At 45.8% G+C, this 25,475-nt stretch overlaps 2 protein-coding genes and 1 long non-coding RNA gene across 13 annotated transcripts in view; 1 reads left to right on the forward strand and 2 right to left on the reverse strand.

Annotated features, from left to right (window-relative positions):
* Positions 1-6,261, reverse strand: part of BEND3 (BEN domain containing 3) — a 44,892-nt gene extending 38,631 nt beyond the window's left edge. For 7 of the 9 annotated variants that reach the window (XR_012041437.1, XR_012041436.1, XR_012041440.1 and 4 more), the window contains exon 1: positions 6,028-6,261. The gene's annotated coding sequence lies outside the window, so the exon portion shown is untranslated. The remainder of the gene's footprint in view (positions 1-6,027) is intronic. The other 2 variants (XM_072855601.1, XM_072855600.1) reach the window with 1 other exon arrangement.
* Positions 6,262-6,440: 179 nt separating this feature from the next.
* On the forward strand, positions 6,441-14,861 carry LOC140649011 (uncharacterized). 2 transcript variants are annotated; one of them, XR_012041442.1, is made up of 4 exons: positions 6,441-7,375; positions 8,002-8,112; positions 8,613-11,519; positions 14,220-14,861. It is a non-coding gene; the product is annotated as an uncharacterized lncRNA (long non-coding RNA). The 2 variants fall into 2 exon arrangements; XR_012041441.1 differs by having other exon boundaries at positions 6,441-8,112.
* Positions 14,862-19,301: 4,440 nt separating this feature from the next.
* PDSS2 (decaprenyl diphosphate synthase subunit 2) overlaps positions 19,302-25,475 on the reverse strand; it is a 124,940-nt gene continuing 118,766 nt past the window's right edge. The window contains exon 7 of one of the 2 annotated variants that reach the window (XM_072855605.1): positions 19,302-21,529. In XM_072855605.1, the coding sequence (XP_072711706.1) occupies positions 21,371-21,529 (159 nt within the window). In that variant the 3' untranslated portion in view covers positions 19,302-21,370. The remainder of the gene's footprint in view (positions 21,530-25,475) is intronic. The other variant, XM_072855604.1, reaches the window with a different exon arrangement.

Here is a 25,475-nt window from a genome sequence, read left to right on the forward strand (position 1 = left end):
TCTAAGGGAAAGGAATAAAAATACCCAGACTTGCAATCATGTAAACGAGGATACTATTCTTTTTAAACTAATGTACAAGCCTATTTTTGCAGAGAACTGATGTGATATACAGCATTATGTCCTCCTGTTTCAATTTAAGCTACTTCTTATAAATTGAATACACATTACAGTCTAACTCTAGACACCAATCCAAGTGTGTTTGATTTGTGATCTTGTGATTTGCAGCAAGATCCAGAAATCCCCCTCAGCTACCAGCTAAACTTGTAGGTGGTTATAGACTCTAGATACCAAGTTTCTGGTGGACCACATACACAAAACCTTTTGAGCCCTGCTGGGACTGCTGCACTAGGAACTCCTCTGCATCTGGCCTACTGGCTAAGAGTCAACAGCCATTTTCAGAACATGCTCAGTACTTTGGGACTCTCAAAAGTCCAAAAGTGTAGGGTATTTCACTTACCAATGGCACAACGCTTAAAGAGGTATTTGGGAGCCAGAAAACCTGGGTTTCTTTTTTTTTTTTTTTTTACTTTCCTGCTCTTGATTTTGCAGCAGAGACAAGAATTCAGGTGCCCCAAATCCTAGAAGAGTGATCTAGTCACCAGGTTATGTCACGCTGGAGGGTAAGTGGGAAGAAAAGCAGTGGGCCAGAGCACGAGGGGACAGGGAAAGAAGGGGGGGATCCCAGCACTCCTTGGCTGTCACTATTGGCCAAATCCCCTTCCCACAGATCCTGCTCTCCCTTCTTCTCATCAGATTAGATGAGAAACGAGACAGCTCAGTGAAGGGACTTAACACTCCCTACTTCCATTGGTATCACCTAGACACAAGCCTCTATTCAAAAGACTGACCACGTTATGACACTTAACTGTATCACTGTACCATTTTGGCAACAACATTCAACATTAAAATGGTATTACCCATGGCTAACAGGGAACCTCAATGCATAGTGCAATGCTGCGAGTTCCAAAGCATGGAAGAGTACCTTAAAAAGAAGGTTTTGGAATGTTTCTCTGTGCATTTAGTACTAACTACTGCCCTGATGCTGGTTGTGCAAGTAGAGCAAAAAATGTGACCCATTTATCAAAAACGTGCCTACCCAAAAGTGCAGAAATATGTACTGAAGCCTTAAGGATTTAAAGCACTTAGGTACAAAAGATTTTATGAGTAAGGGAGCAAATTGCAAATCATACTCTAAATGTATTTTGGTCTCATATCACCGAGTATAATGCATAATGCCACTTAAAAGTGGCATAAAAGTGTACCTAGTGATTGATATATAAAACAGAATTGAATCATAAGCCTAAGTCAAATCATCCCATGATGTGCAGTCTCCTCCTCTATTTACCACCTAACCATTACTCATGTGTTGGCCTTGGAGGATGCTTTCCCTACCTGTCTTATGACTGTGACCATTGTAAAAAGCACGATGCAAAGAGAAAAGATCTTGCTGATAATGTAAGATCAAGGCAGTTCTCTGCCTTTGCAATCACTCCTAAAGAAAGTCTGATTGATCACTTTCAAGTTCTGACTTAAATAAACAAATAAATAAAGTCCACCAGAAAAAAATACTGTTGTTCTGCTGTTCATAACTAAAAAAATAACTCTCTACTCTTCAAACTCCCGTATCTAATGTAATAAGTTCTGACAACTGAAAAAAAATTAGTGTGAAACCCATGTAGAAAAGTATAAAAGTGCACACATGCTGTATGTGGAAAGCAATTCCGATTTCGTAACGCATGTTAATTATAACTACAAATGTAAATTAATCATTATCTTAACTAATACACTCTAATATAATAAGAATGCCTGTTACCAGTTTTAGAAAAGTTTGCTATGTATAACTTAAATGCTTGCATAACACTGTACTGTTCAGTTCATTAATGCATGGTGAATGTGTAGATGCTGCTTCCTGAATGCACACCATCCCACTCAACATTGTAGCACCTTCATGTAGGTTGGAAGGAATGTCTCTAATTCTTCATTATCGACTATAAGAAAGTTATTAAAAATACAGGGGTTTAGACATTATGTACTATGAGATGTTTATTCCTTTTACAGCCTCATGGTGGTACATTGCTTCATATATAAAACTCAGAAGCTTCAATGAAAAGTATTCTACTTGAGTGTCATTGGCTTCTGAAGAGGTGAATTGTTCTTTACATTTTGGTCAAAAGTTAAGACACATGCATTTGCTAGTAATATTAAATATGTGTTTAATAGCGTATGTGGAATAAGCTGCTCCATTTCCTTGCTTTCAGCATGCAGTGAAAGATACAACACTCCTCTTAAAGCACAGGTAACCTAGTAAAGTTAAATAAATGATGGGCATACCAAAAAAGCTGATATTCTAAGGAGGTAACATTGGCTAAATTTTACAAGTTCTGTACACTGAACTGCTGTTTAACAGCCAAAAGTAGCACCTCCTCTTACACATGCCTTCCTGTAACAGGACTTTATCACAAAATTGCAATGGTATTATGCTACATAATTACAGTGTAGTTTACCCAGAGCCAACCAAAACTGTTGTATATACATTCATCCTCAGCAAGGGACAATGATTAATCAATCTAGTAGTTAGACACTCACTGGACGGTCAAGTGTCTGAGGTCCTGCTCCCCATCTCTGGCTCTCTGTATTTCATATGAACATGTACTGGATAAAACACAGAAAGTGATCAATGCTTCCCAAGGGAAGCCCACAGTCTTGCAAGCTGGTGTGGGTAGGTGGAAGTAGTCCTGTTCAGTGCAGCAGGTGAGCGGAGGGCTGCTCTAACTGCCTGGTGACAGTGTGAAATACTGTCCCTCGTGACGTTTTAGAAGAACGATTCCTGCATCACGCTTTGAAATAACGAGAGCAAACACCTGTTCTCAACATGCAGCCCTGCAGTCCCAGGAGGAGACAGGACCGAAGGCACACATCTCTGCTTGGGCTGCCCAGGAGCTGCCTCCTGCTCAGGACGCGCATTGCTTTCCAGGCTGTCTCTTGGAAAACTCTCCTGCTGGGCAGCAGAAGCAAACCTAGAGAACTGTGAGTTCTGCGTTCTGCTTTGGGAGCCAAGTTAACCTGCACCTTTTACTTCCTGGCTGTAGCACTGGGTTCCACAATTTCAATATTGCAATTATCCTCAGGGTACATTTGATTCCTCCAATTTGTAAAAAACAATGCAACTCAAATTCAATTCAACTGAATTACACATAAATACCACTCCAAAACAGAGCCATAAAATGTATTTCTTACAGGCAATGTTTGCCTTCTGTTCAGTTCCATGGGCCAGTGACTTGACTTTAAATATTACAGAATTTTGACAAAGCCTTCTCAAAAAAAAAAAAACAATGCAATTTTTTTTCCTGGACTTTTTTGCATTTTCATTAATATGTTTGTTTTCTATTTAAGTATCCTTCTACTGCTGAAAACCTCATCACCATACTAATTGGTATGATGTTCAGAATAAGCAAATAACTAGAAAGGGTCACTGTCAGTATGCTGCCTGAAACAACATTACTTACTAATGTTACAAATCACACCTAAAACTATTATAACAACAGAAAGTGGGGAGGGAGGGGGAGATCTGTATTGTTTGATTTGTACACCTGACTGTACTTTGTATATATTTAGCCAGGTTTCTTTATAACTTGTGACTTTTCTGAGCAAAAATTTGGAAAAAGCTTGGGAAGTTACTTGAAAAGGTAGCAGGCTGAAAGAAGTCTGTTACCTGAAACCACCTTAATTTAAAAAAAAAAAAATTAAATTGACTACCTGTCTTAAACTGTGAAATAAGAATGTTGCCTCAGTTAACTGAACAATGAGCAAAATGCAAGTAGACAATATAAAGAATACTAAAAACAGATGCTTTCTAGTCTATCAATTTTGAGATAGTAAGGTGCTGCTAGTGACCCAAGAGTGGAGTTTCTGAGTAAAATTTATTCTTGATATCCAGTACTGACACTTGAAATATTAAATACCTTAGAAAACAGTACTCCAACATTACAATCATGTTCCGACTATAAATACATGTATAACAAGTTCTAAAACTATGGAAAAGTATTTTTAAAAGAACCAGCAGATGTTGTTGGAAGCATTACCCTTACGGACAATAAAACCCCTATACTTAACATAGTTTGAAAACCTCCTCTGCTGCCCTGTGGAGGAGGACAGGAAGCCTCAAGTCTCCACTGAAGCCAGCCTGCAACAAAGGCATTTTGCCAATAGGACTTACAGGGCATGTTCTCAATTTGGGTCTTTTTTATTTCATTTTACTTACATCTGCGGATGCAGTTTAAATTTAAAAACAAAACAAAACAAAAGAACCCCACTCTTCTCAGTTTTCCTACAAGGTGCCTAAAGCTGAAGTTTTCTCAACCTGTCCCCCGTACTTTATCAAACACCAATTTAATTTTGCACTGGTCAGCAAAATACTAACCTAGTTTATTTCCAGCATCAACGTATCGATTTGGTTTTGCTTCAATTAGGTGTCTTCCCCTGGTCTATTAGAAACATTTTGTTTTCCTCAGTGCTTCATTCTCTCTCCCCTCATGCTTTGCTTTTATTTTAAAATACTGTTCCATCTGACCTTTGTACAGACAATTTAAAATCTCCTTCAAACTGCAATCAACTCTCCTTTATTTTTACCCACTGCACTTCCTAAGCTATGAAAATACTTAGCAAAGATAAAAAAGTGTGGTTGGTCCAATGCCGAGTTTGATTTAGCAGAAAAGGAAAATGTATCAACATATATTGGCAACCATTTGTTTTATTAGATGTAATCATCGACTCATAATCAAACTCATAATCTGATGACGAGGTATCAGCCAGAAGCAGGGAAAAGGTTTTTCCTTCCCTGTTCAAACGCCTCTGCCCCAAGGGTCGGGCACACGCTGTTTTTGATAGGTGGCAGCGACAAACTACCCGCACTTCAATCCAAAAAGCCCTGGGACTGCGTCAACGCTATGTGGAGGCCGTCACATGGCTGTTGGCCGGCCGCCGGCTCGCATTCTGCTGGTTCAGAGTTTGTTCCCTTCTATTTACAAAAGGCCGTGTGGACATACCACACGGGAAAGCAGGGTCGAGGCAGCGGGCGAGCTGGGCAGGGGCAGCGGGCGGTGCCCCCGCGGCGGCCTTCTCCGGCCCCCTCAGGGCATGACCCACCAAGAGCCGGCGCGAATTGCCACACAGTCACCCGCTCGGCGCCACCGCCACCATTTCTGCCAAGCGGGAGCCCGACCCCACAGGGCGCTCGCCCTCACAGGGCGCGCGGCCCCACGCTGCTCCACCGGCTCCCGCGAAGCCAGCGCGCGGCGCTGCGGCGGGCACGGGGCGGGGAGCAGGCACCAGGAGGGGGCAACGGCCGGCGACGCCGCTTGGCAGCCGGCACCGCCGGGGCTCCCCGCCGAGGGGCGGCGGTGGCGGCGGCCGCCACGTGGGAGCGGCGCGGCGGCGAGGCCCCGCCCGGAGGCGGGGGATGCGGTGAGGACGGCCCGCGCGCCCCGCACGCGGCGGCCGGGGCCGCTTCCGCGGTCAGACCCACGAGCCCGAGGCGGCGGCAGCGGTTGGTGCTTCCGGTCCGAACCCTGCCCGGGCGGATCTATGTGGCCGGCGCGCGGGGGGAGGGGGGAAGGGGAAGGTGAGGCTGGAGGTGACGGCGGCGTGACCGTTCCACTCTCCCCCCCTCCCTCTCCTCCCCCCGCCCCGCAGATGGAGGCACCCGGGCCGGGCGCGCGCGCCCTCGCGCGCCCCGCGCCGCAGCGCTATAGCAACGTTCCAAGCGACGAACAAAGAGCCCCCCGCCCCCGGCAGCCCGCGCCCCGCGGCGGGGGGGCGGGGGGGAGCGGCGGCGGGGCCCCGAGCCGCGGCCGGGGGGGGGGGCCGGCCCCGCGCCCCCCGCTCCCCGCTCGCTCGCTCGCTCGCTGGCTGGCGCGGCCCCCCTCCCCGTTCCTCCCCTACCCGCCGGGGCGGCGCTCCCCGCCGAGGGCTGCGCGGAGCGGCGCCCCTCCCGCCGCCCGGCCGGCGAGCGGCGGCAGCCGGACCTACCTCGGCTCCGCGCGGGGGCATGGGAGCCCCGGGACGGCGGGGGCGGCTGGAGCGGCCGCCGCTGGTGCCCGCGTTTCCCCCCCCGCTCTTTGTGTGCGAGGGTCCGCGCGCTGCGCTCTCGCGTGACGTGACGTGACCGTGTGTCATTTCCGCACAAGGACACTGAGCCCCGAGCCGCCGCGGCCAGCGCCACCCGCCGCCCCGGGGCAGGGGCAGAGGCGGGAGGGGAGGGGGGAGGAGCAGGCCGCTCTCCCCCCTCCCCCTCCTCCCCACCCCGCCCTCCCCGGCCCTGCCACAGGGAACGCGCGGTTCCCACTGGAGACCCCGCGCGCCCCCGGCCCCGCCGCGCGCGCCCCGCCGCCCACTCGGCGCCGCGCGGGCAGCCCCACCGCCGGGCGCCGGCCGCCCGCCCCGCGACGCGCCCTCCCCGTCCCCCGGCGCCCGCGGGCAGCGCGGCGGCCACGGCCGCACGTGGGCCACAGCTCAGGAGCGCGACCGGTCGTGACGGGGACCGGGACGGGGACGGGGACCGGGACGGGGCGCGCTCGCCGCAGGCAGCCGCCGCCGCGTGGGAGCGCGCCCCCGGCCTCGTGCGGCCGGGTGGCTCCGCCGGCCGCGGTCTCGCGTGGCCGCGGCGCCGGCACCCGTAGCCAGGCGCCGCGGCGGGCCGTGCACGTGCACGCGGGGAGGCGGTGGGAGCCGGTGTACGCGTGCGCTGCCCGCCCCGGCAGCCGGGCGGGAGCCGTGGCGGACGGCGTGGGGGGGGGCGGACCGTGCCCGCGCGCGGACGGCGGCCCGCGCCGCGTGGCCACGGCCGGTGACGGGAGGCGGCGAGCACGTGGCCGCGCGGCCCTGCACCGCCGGGGACGGCGCGCGCCGGCCGTTACTCCCCGCGGCCTGAGGGAAACGGCCGCTGCCCACCGACCCACGCGCGTCTCGCCGCCGCTCGGACCGCCCCACCGCCCCGCGGCGGGGTGTGGGGGGGAGCCGGGCCGGCCGGTCAGCCGAGCCGGGTCACCCCGAGGCAGCGGCGGGCTCCGGCCGGGCGAGCGGAGGGGCTGCCCGCCGGCTGCCAAGCCCCCGACCGCACCTGGCGTGGCGCGGGGCGCTGGCTGTGGAGGCTGTAAATAATCCCCACGCCGTAGCGCCCGTGAGTCAGCCCCGGCGGCTACACGGGCGGTGCGTGCGGAACGCGACACTCTCACACAGATCGGTCGTGACACCCGCACGTAGCCCCTGCGCGGCCACCGGCCTGGCCCGGCAGGCTTCCCTCCAGCTGCCGGCGCTGCCAGGAACGCCGCGGCAGGCTGGCGGCACCCGTGGAAGCGCTGCCTGCCTTCGTGCGATGGTAACGTGGGTTTCTGTGTTTATTGCCAAGTAAGAAGGGCTGGTGTTCGGTGCCATTTTAGGCTCGAGCCTATACTTAAAAAAAGTTAGTGCAGTAAGTTGGTTTAATTCACACCCAAGCTTAAGGAGCTTATGCTCTTTTCCTTCACCGTTGTGTAATGAGAGACCGTTTCCACGCTTCGCGTTTGGGGGGCGGGTGGCAGCAATGACTTATAAAACAGCGATCGCATTCTTTTTTAATTAAGTATCCTTGCAGATTTTATCTTCCCTGAATTTGACAGAGCACATAAGACATGGCATTAGTCTGGCAAATCGTTCATGCCCTTTCTACTAACAGCTTGTAGAAAAACAAACCGTTTCCCAAAGATTAAAAAAAATACATACACGTGGGAGAGGAAAGTCCAGTTTTGTACCCTATGACCAGTTATGGCAGTTATGTTTTTTGGCTATATGCAACGACTCTGAAATTAGCAACGTATCCAACTTGACAGCTCTTCGTGAAATGTTTTACTTACATGATAAACTCGGCTGGTGCTGCCGTTCCTATTGAATAGATTCATTTCGCCTTTTCATAAAAGCACGCAGCCAAGTGCTCTAATTATATTGTAATTGTTTCACTTTTTCCAGAGGGAAAGGAGTTAAGTCTAAAGGTGTTACTTCATTATAAAATAAATAGGTGAGGATGGATCCTGCCATGAAGAGTGATGGAGGATGTATCAAACAGAAGTGGCAAGGCAAGTACACGCCGGGCAAGTGGCAAGTAAATGCGCAGGTAGAACACGTGAGCTCTGAGCACTGCTGGGGATTTAACGGATAAATCTTTTGTTTGTTATCTCTGAAGCTACGTTTCACTATAAGAAGCCTACTCTTTTTTTTAGTAAAAGCAAATACAAAAACATGGAAGTCAATTGAGAAATAACCGTCTGGAAAAAATATCAGATAAATCTTCTGCCCCATAAATAACTCAGCACTTTCCTAGATACTTCCTATTTCCTTAGAGCTGAACAATATGAAGAGTGGCTCTTAAAATAAAAAATTCTCACTGTTTCAGAGTTTCGGCACTTCCTTTAGGAGCAGTTCTCTAAAATTTCGTTCTTCCACTTATGTTGCTCTTCTAAATTAGGAATTTAGGGCTTTTGGCATGTTTACAGTGTCATATGCCATGAATAATCCTAACAGATAATAGTTTGTAGATTTTAACTTTGACTGCTCTTTTTATTATTGTTATTAATAGGCAGCTGTGTAAAGGAGCCCTTAAAAGCAGGAACTACCAGCATTATAACTCCTCTGATGAATCACTCGAATGAAGGATACATTTTATTAACAAGACAAGCATTCTGCAGTTAGCGATTCATTCACTCTTTAAAGAGCACTTCCCAATAACTTTTCTGAGTCTGTTAGCACTATGAAGACGGAAGTTTACAGTATGATTTGCCATCTCCCTTTATCGTAAGGCTAAGTGAAGGTTTACTTAAAGGGTACCACGCTTTAACACCTGGCCCAGCTGCTAAGTAGTGCTAGATCTCAGTTGGATTTTACTTGAATGCTCTACTTAGTGGGATTAAGGAAAGGCAACCATAAGGCAAGAGCAAGCCAGTGGAATCCCAAACTCAATTTCAGAGCCCTTGAGAAAATACTTGCCAGTTTGAACTCCACCTCATTTCTGCTCTATAGTGCTGGCCCGAGGCATTGTAGCTACTAGGGACCCAAGCCCAGGAGGAGACCTGAAGGGCCTCAGCTAAGCATAAAGAAGCATCAGCATATTGTTGCGATAACAGCATTCATTGAAAAGGGAGCGAGCCAAGTTGTCTCCAGGCAATGCAGGTAGCAAGCTTAGATTGGCTTCCCAGCCAGACGAGTCCCATTTTTTTTCACCATTTGAACTTGTGCTACACAAGTCATTTATTCAAATGTTCATTTTTTTCCCCTTCGTGCCTTCGGCTCAAAAGCCACTCTGTGCCACTGCGGCAATCTCTGGAAAATTCCAGGTCACTGGGGAGGGGAGTTGTGGTGCTCCAGCAAGAGAACTCTTTAGGAAAAAATCACCATTGCTCTTGAGTACAACGGGCCATTTCTCACTTGACCAAACTGCAGCTAGTCTTCAGCCATCGCCACCAACAAAAAATGTGTTCAGGGCCCCTGGAAAGCTGAAAGCACTGTTTGCAGTTGTACGGAGTTTTGTAAGGGTGGACTGTGGAGGCTCCTTAGACGTTTACCCTTAGAAACTGTAAGGTGCCAGACCCTCCCCCTGGAGAATGCCCTCTCTGTATTAGTTCAAAGGACCTGGTCAGCTAGAGATTCCCCTGGACAGCGGTGAGGAACCACCGTGGCTGGCAGGGAGGCAGCAGGGCTGGCAGTGCTCGTTGCTGTGGCAGGCACCGAGCTGGGAGTCAGAACAGCTCAGTATGCTGAAAGTTGGTACGACGACATGGAGCAGAAGAATGATCCTAAATTTAGAGGCCTTTTTGCTTCCTGTGCCGCATATATTTGGAATAAGCAAGAATCCAACCTGAAACCTTCAGCAAGGCTTCTTTCTTGTAGATCCTTGCAATAGCCTACAGCACTCAGTAGGCAGAGATGCGGCATAAGATGTCGAAAGCACTTTCGGCACCAACTAATTTTGGCAGTTTGATTCTGTAAAAAGTATTGCTATGGTACCAGTACATCGTCTATCACTTTTCTGCACCACACATCTTGAAACTAGGCCACCTTGCAGCCAGACGCAAGAGTCACGGAGTCCAGAAAGAAAGCAGATGAGAAACAGCCTTAGCGGTGAGTGCACTCCTGGGTCCGGAGCCAGTTCCTTGCAACTTAGATGCGTTTTACGTTGAGACCCTAATAGGAAAACAAGCCTCTTGCCCAAAAAGACAAGCCCCCACTGGTAACGAGGCTTCCTTCTGCCTGCTCTTGGGATGACTTTTAGTGATTCCCGTGTGCCGGCCACACCGTGTGTGCAGCAGGCAGAGGTGGGTGCCCTCTCTTGCAAGGCAGCCCAGAGCCCAGCAGCTGTCTTCTGGAATACAGCACAACTTCTTTACCTGAGTGCGGTCTGAAAGCTGCTGCTGCAAGGGTGCTTTGCCCTGGGACTGACGAGTGGATGGAGGCTGATATTTACTGCGGGTCCCTACGTGCTCGCTGGGGTTCCAATGGGCTGGATCAAATGAGCTGGATTGCCCTCTAGAGGGAAGTCAGCTAGGCTGGCCCCCGGCCCCTGCGGCGGGTGTCCAGCTGAACTTCTTACACTGACTGTGTGTGCCATGTCAGGAGTCAGGCACTGACTCACCGAAATTGGGCAGGTACTTAAATTAGGCAGCTTGGAATTCACCTTAAATTATTTAGGTGTGTATTTGATATAAATAAACTTCAAAGAGACTGAATAGGTTTGCCAAAAAAAGAAAGCACACAGGTTTTGAAATCTTCTGCCTTGGATTAAAACTAAAAACCAAAGTGATTTTTAGGACTTTCAGAGACTCTGAAAGGCACCATTAAAAAAATCAGTCCAAATAACTCATCTGATCTGCGGTAAAATGTGGTCTGCAATTCAAAGTTTACAAAACCTGAAATATTTAATGTCAAATAAGGCAACATGATAACCAACTTCGCATACCTTAATGCTTTTCACTGCCAGTCAGACTGAAAGGACATGTATGGACACATTGCACAGTAATATTTAGAACCTCTGTTGGCCCACAGGCAACAATACTGAACAAGTAACATGCTGCGGGCAATATCCATACATTGCTATAAACCAGGCAGAAAAGAACAGTGGCAGACACCTGAACTTCATTTATATTTTTAAACTTCCTATGGCTGCAAGCAGGTTGGAGGGTTCTGCCAGCAACATATTACACCGCTTGGGAAACACCGGTTTGGGGTGCCAGTTAATATAATTGCAGGGTTTTTTTCTCAGAAACAAAATTGTTACATGATACTCTGTTTAATTTTATAACAACACTGCATCTTGTTCTTAGGTACAATGATAGCTGCTCTTGGAAACTTCTCAAAATTGCTATTTAGCGAGACTTCACAAAGACGGGCAAGAAATAATTGTAACTGTATTGCTTGCTGAATCAAGGATATCAAAATAGAAAATCCACATGGCATCTCTGGATTTGAATAACAAGCCGGTTCATCTCCAAGTGCATGTGGGTTGGAAATCTTACACTTAGAGTTTAGCTCACAGAAAAAAAGTTTTGATTAAATGAACATTCATTATAAAAAAACCCTTTTCTAGCCTGAAGTAGCACCAGAGCGTACTGGCAAGACAGCAGATATGTAACGGTTGAGCACCAGAGGAAGGAGAATTTGATATAAAAGCTTAAAATAAAAATCAGATCAAAGCTGCAGTGGAAGATGGAGTAGAACAGAAATGTAAAGGAGCTTCAAGAATAGAGTAACTAACCCAGTGAGCAACCTAAAATCTCCTCCTGTGCTGCAGCAGTTTACTTATACATCAGTTGCATCCATAACTGTTCAAAAACTGACAAATCTGAGCACTTTCACTCTTGGAAGCATAAGCCTCTTTTAATCTCTTGGCAATGAAATCGCAGTTCTCTACTCTTATGTTAGTTCAGCCAAGAACTGCACCATTGTATGCTATCTCCCAGCTTTGCATTTAAAAAGAAGTAATGCTCACTTAATGCAAAGTCATTGTATTATCTACACCATAGCTAACTCTGAATGATCAAACATTTATCCCATAAAGGTCTGCTTGTCAAAACTCTGTGTTACGTCCAAAAGAGGTAAATATAGCCTGAAAAGTCCTTTCTCTCAAAGACATCCGCATCTCCCAATCAAGTGCAAACAGCACACTCTTCTTTGTGTGCTTTACACTCAGTTCCATATCCTGCCCACTGGTCGTGTTGCATAGTCTCATAGCTCATTGAGATATGTAAGTTCAAATATTTGCAATGATAGTTTAAAAAAAAAAAAAAAGATTTTGGTTAGCAATGTAGAAAACTAGGGTTCTTTGAGAACTTAGCTGGCTGATGTGCCATATTTTTTTTTCCTGTGTAAATACTTCTCTTTTTTTAAATGGAAGTAGCAGTATTCAGATTGTAGAAATCTTGATGGAAGGAATACTCTTTGTTTCAGAACCTGAAACTGAAACAGCCTGTCTAGGTTTTTTGAGTCTCAGCTGCTTCTGTCACTGCCATCATGTTATACAGTCCCTTTCACAAACAAGTCACTGCCTTAGAAGCAGCTAGTGATTCCCCCTTTTCAGTCCTTACCCTCACTACTATTGGAAGCTACTTCCGAACCTTGCTCTTCGGGGGGATGGGAACCTTCCCTTCTGAATTTGCATTAACATGGATCTCTGGTTCATGGCTACTAGATGCTTCAACCCATCTAGCATAACCCAGTCATACCCTACAGTAATGACTTTGGGAACAATCTTGTATTTAAAAAGTGAATGCATTTTATCCAACAGAAAAAAAAATTGCCTTTGAAATTGTAAAATTTAATCAGGACTGATTTTTAATAAAAAATATAGGTGTGGAGACCTGGGTTTACAAGAAGGACAGAAAAAACCCACCTGTGCTTAGTGGTTATTACTACAACAGAATGTGATTGAAAGCACTTATTTTCATAAAAGTTTATACAAGAAATACTTCCAGTCATTAGTGATGTGACCATTTTTAGCAGCAGCAGTTGTCTTTCAGAAATACTAGATGTTTAAACCCTGTTTATTTTCCTGCAAAGCTATCTTGTCTTAGCATATGTACATCTAAAAGCCATCTATAGCTTGTGGGCATACAGCATCTGAGCAGAGGTAGGGATATTCATAGTTTTTGTGCATTGATACAAAATGTTAACATATTAACTTCCATAGGTTGACAAAAGCAACAAAACTGTTTGATTAAAAATAAGTCTTACTAATACAGACATTTTTTCTGTAATATTCTCCTGCTAAACCCATTTTTTTTTAATGTTGGTGCTGAAAATAATGATGCAAGCAACTAAGTGTAATTGTAGAAAATTATTGCTAGTGATTTGCATATGAAATACACACCTTCTACTGCCTCTAGTTAGCATTGTTCAACTAGGTTATAAATAGTACAGCTGAAATGCTGCAAACAGAAAACAGTTTTCGATGGGCACATGCTATGAATGAAGAAATATTCAGACACAATGTGCAAGTTGGAGAGCTTTCATCAAAGCTAGCCAAGAGGGAAAAATGCTTAATTTCCTAATCACGCTCTGTTTCGGAGAAGCCGGTCACATATAGAAAGCATCACGCTCATCTGCAGAGAGTGAAGCTTTTTAAGATGAGTGTTTATGTTTTTCTGGAGGGAAAAAAAAAGTAATCTAATCTATCAGTACTTGTTTTAGATTTTTCTAATTACTTCTACATAACATTTCATTTTTATTTGACATTTAATAACTGCTAAAATTTGAATCTTGCAGTTGATGCAAGTGATTTGCTGTAAGTGTCGAAGGCATAAAAAAAGTCTAGTTTTAAGATACTGTTTTCAGTGCAAGTACAATACTCACTTTTGTGTACAATTTTAAAACTAAAAACGTTGACCATTGTTCTAATAATAAAGCAGAGTATTTTGGTATTTTTAGTCTTTGCTATTTGGGGGAGGGGTGAAGGGAGGAAGACAAAGTGGAATAGGGTAAAGAAGAAAATTTTAAAGCAAGATTTTTTTATAACATTGCTGCAAAGTTGCAATTCTCCTACACAATCATATCAAAATATGCCTCAAATTGAATTTTATAAATACATGTCTTAAAAACAGATAAATCTGAGAACTAGTTACAGTTATCAGTGGGACACCTGCCTGTCACTGTTAGCCAAGAGCAACGTTCTCGTATGATACGATCCCTCTTTTCTACTGCAGATAGACTTGCAAGTTCATCATGTAAAGTTGGTACCATGCTGCGTTCCAGTTTAGTAATAAGTTGTCTTGTCGCTGCTTCTATTTTGGAGAAAACGGCTGCCTTTCCTCAAGAGATGTACCCTGACAAAAGCCTTTTGGAAATAGGAAGGAATGAAAGTGAACTTCAAGCCCTGCAGGGAAGGAATCCCCTACACACGGGGGAGCCAGAGCATTCCTCGCCTGATGTCGGTGGCTGTGACTTGGGCACCCACGCCGGGAACTGCGGGCAGTCGAGCGCAAGTACAGAGGAGACGCCTGCAGATGTGGACAAAGGTGATGGCATGAAGCTTTGGTGTATCGAGGGCCAATTTGTTTGTCACCCTCTTCTCCCCTTCACAACTTACGGCAAGCGTTGGGCTTTATCTTTTCGGTGATTTTAAAGGCGCTTGCCAACTTGCTATCAGAATTTTAGCTTAATGGCTACTTTCTCTTAGCTTAAGAAAAACAGGCTTACCCTAAAAGAGAAACACGTGAATGCTAATTATGTAAATAATTAATGCATTTTAGGGATTGGTTTCTGAAAGGAAAAAAAAAGATCATTTAATGCAAAGACTGTCAGAAAGATGACTTCCAGAACTGGAAATATTCTTTCCTTTGAACTGCTTTGAGAGACTGAAAAGCTTTAGGTCTTTATTTTTCATAAGACACTGTGCAGGTAAAAGTACTTTGAAGACTACAAAAATAAACAAAAAGTTTGATGCCTCACTTTTCTGTGAGATTGAAGTAGTTGATGAGAGTAGTGACAGCTAGTGATTCTGACCCAGAAGCCGCTTCCTTGATAAACCTGCAGCATGACACGGTTGCTTGAGTTAGCCTTTTGCATCTATGAAAATTCAAACACTATCTGCTCAGAAGAAAAAGCAACGGAGAGATCTCACCAGCAGGTTTACCCCTGAGGAGGCTGGTCTGGCATCTTTAACACCGCTTGGGGCAAGAAGCATTCCCCAGTCACTCCAGAGAATGCTTCCTTCATGTTTCCATTAAACTAAAAAGAGCTTTTCAATCTTTTAGCAACTTCTATCAAGTTGGATGCTAAGTAAGTCAAATATGGGCCACGCGTGCACTCTTTATTGCAAATACGGCAAGACACACGCTGGGTTACATGAGGAGAAGCATAGCCAGCTGATCAGGTATGCCAGGCCATCAGATCCACGCAGTCTAATAAACCTGGTTGTCCCTTTCCTCCACCTGGCCGGAGGCAGGGTCCCTCTAGTCCTGGTCAGAGTATTCATTACCTTATTCTTTTAAGTGCAAACCAGAAGTCCCTTATTTGGGTCAGAAGTAGGATCAGCCCTTCTACTCTGTCTGGGGAATTGCTCAACAGCAACTGGAGCAGTAGTTTTCCTGTATGGACCCTTTTTGGCCACTGTTTTTCCTTGCAATTCACATACCCCAGCTTCTAGGTTCGAGGTGGGTTCACCATCCCACTTCTTTATGTCCTCCTCATGGTTGTGCAGGCAGAATCACAGGGTGGCATGCAGACGTGCCCACGGTGCCTTTCCCCCGAGCAGAGAACAGCTCACTTGATAGCTGAGATGATGGCTGGTATGGCTGAGGAGGAAGACATACTGTGTTTGAATAGCTGGAACTGTTGGGACAAGTCTCTCCCCAGCCGAGACGCAGGCCTGTAGGGTCGGTGTGGAAGAGGGATTCTCTTTGAATTGCCGGAGCTGGCCGGCCAATCTACCCACAGCCGGGGCCTCGATGTCTGGCCAACTCATTAGCACCAGGGTGCTGGCATATGATGACAGCACGCTCCATGCAAACTTCTGCCGCATGGACCACGTGCTGGACTTCATCTGGGTCTTTAGATGCCTGGTTGTTGTCCAGGTTGCTGTAGATCACCTCTGCCACTGCTAATTCCCTCAGATGCTGGATACCACTGTCAGTGGTTGTCCACTTGCTTTGATAGTTTACAAGATCTTCCCTGAGGGGATACCTTTCCCTCATGCTTGACAGGAACTGCCTCCAGAGGCTGCTGACTGTTGCCCCTTTCCCAATCCCTTCGTTGATGTCCCAGTCCCTCGCGAGGGATCCTAGCTGCTGGGCTTCCTTGCCCTCTAGTTCCTGACTGTTGGCCCCAGTATCCCAGCATTGAAGCAACCAGCTGATAATTAGTTCACCAGGTTGACACCTATAATCTTTGTGCATATATGGCAGCTTACTCAAGGATGGGGAGTGGGTGGTTTCTGACTCGTTTATGATTTCTGTCTCTTTCCCTCCTGTTCTTGTGACTGCTCTGCTGCACAACCGGCTGCCTCTCTGATTCCTCCTCCTGCTCCCTCAGGAGAAGCTTCTTCCTTCCTGACTGAATGAGCTGACTTCGGTTTCCGCTGTTTCTTCTTGACTGTAGGGGCGACTGATATAGTCGAGAGTTGGGTCTCTGGCTTAGCCACGGTGCCCATTTCTATGTCTTCAGATCCAAAGACCCCCCTCTCCCCCTTGAGGGTGCTGAACAGTGCTCGGTAGGCACAGGCCAGGCCCAGCATGGTGTGAGAACTTGTGTCCATTAGCATAGCCAGGGCATCCTTTTCTCAACTGTTCTATCAGGCTCCCACACTTGCTCGGGGGTCAAGTCCCACACCATCAGAGGTGAAAACTGTTCTAGATACATGCCCGTATTCTTCCACGCTACGCATGACCACACTGCCCATGACCACTTCTTGCTACCCATGACCACACTGCCTCAGGGCACATCCCTGTGTGATATTGCTAGTCAGTTAACCTTCGGAAAAGCTAGAAACAGATTCTTGAGACATGCCAACGTGAGCATTCTCATTACCCAGGGATGCTCAAAATACTGGAGTCATTGTAACAAGGTGGAAAGCACCTACCCTGCAGGAGATGAAGGGGAAGGTGCCATTCTTTGTTTCCTCCACAAATTTGCTCCCAGAGAAAAAGAGGAAAAAGATGTAATTGTTAGTTGTCTCCACGAGATGGTTCCCAAAACACTGGGATGGCAGCAATGCAGGGCCCAAATACCAGATTAGGCTCAGGGCCAGTGCTTTCATCATAGTTCTCCTGGGCAAAACAGAACTGAGTGCTACATGGCACAGCAAACTGCAAAAGCCACATGCAGCCTTTAACAAGCTCTCAAATTTGATATGCAGCAAGAGATGGAGCATGACACGGAGAGGGTAAGGGAACAAATAAACCTGCATCAAGAACAAGTCAACATTGCGACCAGCAACAGCTAAACAGGTACAGTAAGTTCCCTCTAGCACACTCTGGTCAAATGTCTCGTTACCTTGAACACTACGTATCCCACACTGGGTGCCAAAAAGGACTGTGGTGAACACACCCTGGATGGCAGCTAAGCACTTCACAGCCGCCCACTCACTGCCCCCCACAGCGGGATGGGGGAGAGAATCAGAAGGGCAGCAGCGAGAAAATTCGTGGATTGAGTTAAAGACAGTTTAATAGGTAAAAGGGAAAAAAACGAAAACAAAACAAAACAAACAAGTGATGCAAAAGCAACCACCACCAGCCGACTGATGCCCAGACAGTCTCTGAGCAACAAACCCCCAGGAACACCCCAGTTTTTATTGCTGAGCATGATGTTATATGGCGTGGAATATCTCTGTGGTCTGTTCAGGTCAGCTGTCCCAGTCGTGACCCTCTCAGCACCTTGCCCATCCCCAACCCGCTCGCTCGGCATCAGAGTAAGAAGCAGAGAAAGCCTTGATGCTAGGCAAGCACCATTGAGCAATAGCTAAAACATCGGTGTGTTAGCAACTGTTTTGGTCACAAATCCAAAACACAGCACCATATGGGATGCTATGAAGAAAATTAACTCCATCACAGGAAGACCCAGTACATCAGGGTAAATTTTTGTTCTCCTCCTTACCGTACCCAGTGAGGCTGCTCCCGAACTGGCTTGTTTTGGGCTTGCAGCCCAACAGGGATGATATGAAAGTCATGCAGGTCACTGGAGGGCAACTCCATTAGTCAGGGCCTAGCACACATGGCCACCAGGAGAGGCTGACAGAGCTGGGGCTGCTCCAGCCGGTAAGAGGAGTCTAACAGGCAATCAAACTGCAGCACACAGCTGCAGGATAGGGAATTAGTAAGACAGTAAGGGAGGCAAACAATTCTTGGCAGTGGCAGGTGATAAAAAATGGGCAATGGCCACCAGCTATGGGAAGGGAGGTTCATGCTAGACATCAGGAAAACTCCTTCACAAGGAGGGTGGAGCAGCACTGGGACAGGTTGCATGGGGAACCTGTGGAAGCTCCATCCCTGGTGGCTTCCAAGACCAGACTTCACGTTCACAACGGTCCACTTCAAATGGGAGATTTGACTAGATGACTTTTAGCAGTCCCTTCCAGCCGACATTTCTATTCTTCTAAGCACTTCATTTTCTAAACAACCTTCCTATACAGTGTTACCACAACTGTGGAGCTGGAAATACTCAGCTGGCAGTTAAATGACTTTCCCTCGCAGACCTATGAAACAGCCATTCTAGCCACTGCAGATGTGCTCTTTGTAGGAGATGAATTTAGTTTGGTTTAAAAAGCAACTGGGACCTTGTCCTGTATTTTGTGCCCCTGTGCAACGGCCCAGCAATACAAGACCTGGGATAAGTTCAAAGGAGCAGCTGACTGGTATGTCTGGTTGAGTGGCTGGATGACTGAAGTAAATGCCTTCCTCGGTCACCCCCCAGACCACAGGCCTCCCTCTCCCACTCCTCCTTATAGAGGTGGGTGGGGAAAAGCAATCAAGGAGATAAAATAAAACCAGAACAGACTTAAGGTTCCACCATTGCTCAGAAATTGTAAAAGGTGTGGGGAGTATATTAATACACAGCAGGGATTAATTCACTAAGAGTTTGACAGAGGGGTATAATACTGTGCTTGTAGTTTACCTGGAGGAAACAAAACAACAAAAATTTCTCAATAATTACAGGCAAATATATTAAATATAAGATTACTTGATAATATTGGTAAGGGACTTTTTTTTTTAAATTAAGGTTAAAGAATAAGAGCAATCAGAACTTTCTGGTGATAAAATACAAAAAAGGTCATTAATTTTTGCTGATTTGCCTTTATTAGTAAAAAGTACAAATAAAAAAATGTACTTTCATGAAAAAGTAAACCAGGCTTACACAGTTTTGCAATATGTTTGATACTTCTTTCACACAGCTGAGGTGACTGAGGTGAGATGGCTCAGAATATCTCCAGCAGACCCAAGCTTCTTGCAGCCCTAAATCGTTATGAACCCCTTAGCATGGATGTAAGACAAAGGGAAGACGATGTATGGCTCCTAACCAGAGCCAAAAAAAGCTGAAATATGACTCTGGTTGAATTTATGTATTTCTTTCAAGCACATGTTTTACATTAGCAGAACTTCAGGGATCTTCACAGGTGAAAATGTACGGTGGTTAGCTAAGGCAGATGCCTGTGACTGCCACTGCCTGGGCCATGCTTCTCGGTGCTCCTCTTCTGTCTCCAGCCTTCCTACTGCAGCGACAGCACTAACTCAGGCAGAAGTGCCAGAGTCTCGGGAAAAGAGAAAATGCCAGGGCAGGCACGAGAACAAGTGCAAGCAAGAAGCAGTCTGGTGTTGAAGCCATTCTCCAGAACAAAGTGAGTCCCGAGTTCTGGATGCTGCTCCCATACGAAGATTGTGCCTCAAGGCTACTTATTATATATATAATATTATGGTATAATACAGGCATATATTACACAGAATATTATGTACATTATGCAGGATGTATTTTCAGTATATTTTTAGAGGGTAAGAGTTTTTATTTATATTTTCCATTTGGTGGAATGCAACACACTGGTCTATGACAAACAAGCTGTGTGACGGGGGAAGGAGTGCAGGGGGAGAAGGAGGGAGGAGAGAATTTAACAGAAATAACTCCACTTAGTGTTTGAGTGAACGATGTAATGAAATCTGTTTGCTGTGCTAGCTGTCTCCAGATTGGGCTGTAATTACACCACAGAAGGAAGAACGGTAGCTGAGTCTCAATCTAGATCATTTATGTAAACTCAGCCTTCTTGTCAACGGCGTTCTCAGATTGCATGCATGCAAACCACAAAAATCATCTCCTATGAACAAAACAGAGACGGTCTCAAATTGCAGGCTTCTGATACACCTTATATGCTGTCTGTAATTGGGCTTTAAAATTCAACACACTGAGGTTCAAAACTTCTCCAGTATTTTCTGCATTTTATTCAGCGCGGCGAAAGACTGCACTCACAGAAGAGCATTCCTTCTTCCTTTCTGCCAAAGGCCGATGCCTAGCCTTACAAATGAACATTTATTTGGCTTAAATGAACACAACTGTCACAAACCCAGGAAATTCTTTTGTGTAAGACTGCGTTGAAACAAACCGCTTGATCTGAAGGAGGGATATTCCCTCCCCCATGAGAGCTGGACAAACCTCATTCTTTGACCCAGAGCAACATATTTTATACGCATAGTATAAAACCCAGGCAGTCACTTCCCTTAATAGAGCCAAATTAATATTTGATTAAATATTTTAAAGCTCCTACTTACCATGCTTGACACATTTTCTCAGCAAGTTTCTTAAATATGGAAAGCATTAGGCACAGGGTAATTTTACATTTGAATACATAAAAACAGTGTGAGGAGACATGACTGCATGCAGACAGAGAGAGGATTTTCCCCCATTAATCCCCCGCACTGCCCTTCCCTCGACAAGCGGGTACGTTAATTCCTGGCTTCGGCAGCTCGCGCTCTCCGGGCAGGTTTGAGCGGGTTTCTTGTGACACCTGGATCTCCACACCCCTCCATCCCTCCCTCGGGCAGGAAAACCACCGGCCTCCACCCTGGCGCCGTCCCCGCCGGTGCCCAATCAATACCGACTTATTTCCTGTCCATTTGCTGAGGTCACGGAAACAGGACTCATTAATTATTTCTACCGGTGCAGCCTCAAGTGCGCTTCTGGCACGACAAGCGAAAGCCGGCTGTGACCTTTTTTTCTTCCCCCTCCCGAATTTTGCTGGTGGCGGTGGCAGCCGGCGCGCGTTCCTCCGCGGGGACGGGACAGGGGATGAGGTGCCCAGCGGTGCGGGGCATCGTCGGCGTCCCCGCCGGGTTGCTCCTGCCCGCAGAGGCAGAGCAGCTCCTCCCGGGGCGGCGGGTCAGGGAAACCTGGTCACGGCGTAGACGATGTTGGCCAAGGCGGCCCTGGCCTCGGAGGGCGGGAAGCGCTCCAGGGCCGCCAGCGCTCTGTTTCCGTGGCAGCGGCAGAGGTCGATGGCAGAAGTCACACCTTTGCCGGCCTTGATCGCTTCCTGCAGCTGTCAGAAAACACAAGCACAATGGGGTGGGTTTCGGCAGTGCCGGCGTGCACAATTATCTCCGAGAGCACAGGGCTCCCACTGCCCCTTCCCGAGGTAAAGGCAAGAACCCAAGCCGTCAGGCAAAGCTCTTAAATACTCTCAGCTGCTCCGTTTTGGCTCCCCACTACAGCAAAATTGCGGGTAATTTAAACTACATCACCCATTACTTCATCACCTGAAAGACGCTGGCTCTCCAAAGGGCACGCTTAATTAAAAAAAAAAAAAATATTTAAATATCTGGGCATTTCATACCTAAGCCACTGCCTGAGAACTTTTGTGCAGCACTGGCAGACCAGCCGCTCACTCGCGCTCTCATTTTCTGCAGTCAAAAACTGGATTTTATGGACACCCATTCCACCCCGTTTTTGCAAACTGCACCAGGATGGCACACATTGGACTCTCGTCTTTTGTAATGCAGGTTTCTATTTATACACCATATGATTACATTTGTTCAAGTGGACAAAAGCAAATTTTGTCAGTAAAATGGGATGTGTTAAACTTCATCGTACTGAGCTATATCCATGCGAACTCGCTCTCAGTAAGGCTAGGGAATTTGACAATGGTTCAGAGATACATCGTATGAGAAAGAAAATATTTTCATGGAATAACAGACGTTCCATGGCAACCTGCTGGCAAGATTTAGCACCTAAAACCTTGGGTAAACGACAGGTAAAATTGCTATGAAATAATACAAAAAAATGTCAAACAAAATGTTGTTTCTTCCCAGTACCTCAATTTAGCTGAAGCCCTAAATAGTAATCACATTTTTAAGCGCCTTTTTTTAATTATTATTTTTACCTAAAGAGCATCATGAGACTGTCATGAAACACTGTTACATTTTTCCACCCTAAAATACAGGTGTCCCCAGACCAACTCCAGCCAGATGCCTCATGCCAGAGCCTGGGAACTAAGGCCAGGCAGATCCTTGGGATTTGATTATTCCAAAAGCATGACAGCATTTAATGATCTTTAATGTGTCCCACCCGGCTTTCATAGGTGGGTTACATCACTGTATCAGCTTTTAAAAAAAGGACTTTTTTTGAACACAGATACTCAAGGGTAACTAATTATACAGGGTTTTATAAATTATGTTTTCTTCCAATACACAGCCCAATCCCCCATTTCATTTACAAATACATCAGTATAACCTTATCTATCTAGTTTAAATCATGTAAAAAAAAAAAAATCTAAGCTATGACCAAACTGTAAAAGTCACCCATTTTATATGGATACTTGCATTCATACAGAATGAATGACATTTCTTATCTGAATACAAACTGAAGTAGATTCATTATCTGTATTTAAAGATGAAATTATCTGAAAGCATATTACAGCACTTGAGTGTTCAAGTCCCAGTTCATAAAAATTTTATTCTCCACTTCAGTTAGAATCTTCCTGCACTGTGCACTGGAAAGGAACTTGCCCTGAGGCATAAATGCATTGCATAGCTAATTCAACACATCTTCTAACGAATGGGAATCAGCCATATAACCACAGCTCTACAGCAAAGGTGGGGATAGGTGAGATGAGGTACACTAGCGGCGTGAAAAGGTGTTTCTTCCCCCTTCCTTGAGGCACAACTTTGTGAGATGGTAGAACCCACGCATCTTGAAGCAAACTGCTGATTTGCTAAAGCTCACTGAAAAGGTTTAGCATACCTTGTAATACTATGTAAGTATATATTGAGAGGTAAACAGGAAAGAAAATAGCTCCTAAAAAGTCTTCAAACTGGTCAAAGATCAGAGGAGCTTAGCTTAAGCTTATATGATTGCATATATGTACTATGACTTACACGTAACACCAAAATCTGGAAAGGGGGAGAATTCTAACGCAAGGACACAATCCATTTACACGCTTGTCTTGTGTAAGCCTTTAGACACACGAAGTGCCTTGAAGCCAAAACAATTGCAAAGCTTGTGTCAAACTATACGCAGAGGAATCACTATACAAAAATCAGACTAATCCACTATTGAATGTTTCCAAGTAAAGTTCAAGGAACCTCAAAATGAAAAATACCTGCTCATATGGCAAGCTCCTTCCTCAGTTTTTCAGTTAGAGATCATCCTATGTAATGAACAATTTATAGTCCTTAAAAACTTACCTGTTTTATATTCCATTTGCAGAATCAACTGGTCAACTCAAATAAGCATGCACTGAGGCAAACCAGTCTGGATTAACCACCAGACTGCATGTTACCTCTATCTCAGCTGGGGCTGTAAAGGGGGTGAGGAAGAGTACAAATTGGGCTTCTTGTAGTAGGACAGTTATTACAGAAATACAGGATATACCTCCATAGGAAACCAGGCTTCAGTAGCCCTGCTGTATGCAAAAAAACTGAATTTAAGCCTTTAGCTGTACTGTTAGTTGTATTAGTTACACTTTCACACTCTCTCAATTTTTGAGCTTCAACGATTTTATGTAATGAACATCACAAACTAAGTACATAGAAAAAAAATCAATGTATCCAGTTTAGATGTATTATTTTTTAATTTCATTTGGACAGGAGTAGCTAATTTTTGAGGCAAATAAACAGAAAAGCAAAATGAACTGCTTTTATTTGTTACTTTATAAACTTTAATTAAGCTCCCTCAATTTCTTCTAAATAAAGGAATCTGCTCTTTTAGTCTCTATTTATATGGCATTATTTTGTGCATCAAACTTATTTCCACTTGTAGGAACAATTTCATCCATCATTAAAACACAACCTTCTTCAGAGTGGCATTCAATAATTAAAACTGAATTTAGTCAAAATACAGATTGCTTCAGCACACTTTTCTGCAGTTGAACTGCTAGATACGCTGGAATACTGCATTTTAACTTTTAAGCTTTTGTTCAGACCATTGGTACTAAAGCCCTACTTCATTCTAAAGGTGCCAAGAATCTGAAAAAAATCACCGACTGTGTTTTGGTTATTTAAATTCAGCTTAAAGAATAGTCTTGCAATAGTGCAGCCAAGTTAAGACTCAGATGAGAAGTGATGCCCCCCCCCAACATACCAGCACTGTTTTCCTTCAGCACCTTCTATTTTCCTCAATATATTCAGATATTGACCAGTTTTGCCTGGTACACATGACACTTGACAGTTTTGCCTGGTACACATGAAGCTCTGAACCCCAAAGTTTTACGTCTGAAGGTTGTTCTATGAATCTAAGAAAAAGCAACAGCAACATCATTATCTTCACAGTCTGGGAAAAAAAAAGATGCCTGGCTGAGCACTGAGAACAGAGCACATGAAGAGTCTTGCTCCATTCAGCCTACTCAATCTGTGCTAAGCCCAGCCTCATCCATGTGACCTGCAATGAATTTATTTTCATTTCTTCTCATTCCCTAGTCTTGGGCTGGAAGGAGGGATGGCTCTGATCAAGAGTTACAGAAAGAGCGAAAGAAAAGATATGGAAAGGAGGGACATGCTGAGGGTTTCTCATTCTGAATGCTCTGAATCCACACAGGAGGACAAACTGCTGAGTGAGACACTGGGTTCTATTTCTCCAGCTTCCTCCTTCCCTTCTCGTCATTTCCTTCTCTTCAGTCATCTTATACCAGCAAACCAAGAGGAGGAGAAAGGGACGCTTTCTGAGCCCTTCCAACTTCAAGGCAGCTTTCCGCTATCTCCCTCTGCACCCACGCTCTACGCATGTCCTGCAAATAAATGGTAAGAAGCTATTGATTGTTCCTTAAAGATTGCCTCTTGGAAAAGAGATTGCTCACTGGAAAGGAGAGTTTTATATCAGCACCTTGGTTTCAAGCTTCCGTTTCCTATCCTTCAGGAGACAACTATAGGCACCAAACAGTTGGAGTTGGGGCATTTCCCACTCAACTCTCTGAGGTTTGCTGGGCCAAGAACAGAACCAAAAAAATCAGAATAGCAGCCACTTTCTATGAAAAGGGAGATCTGAGTTCAAGA

Source organism: Ciconia boyciana, chromosome 3 (assembly GCF_034638445.1).
Source record: "Ciconia boyciana chromosome 3, ASM3463844v1, whole genome shotgun sequence".
Classification (NCBI taxonomy): domain Eukaryota; kingdom Metazoa; phylum Chordata; class Aves; order Ciconiiformes; family Ciconiidae; genus Ciconia; species Ciconia boyciana.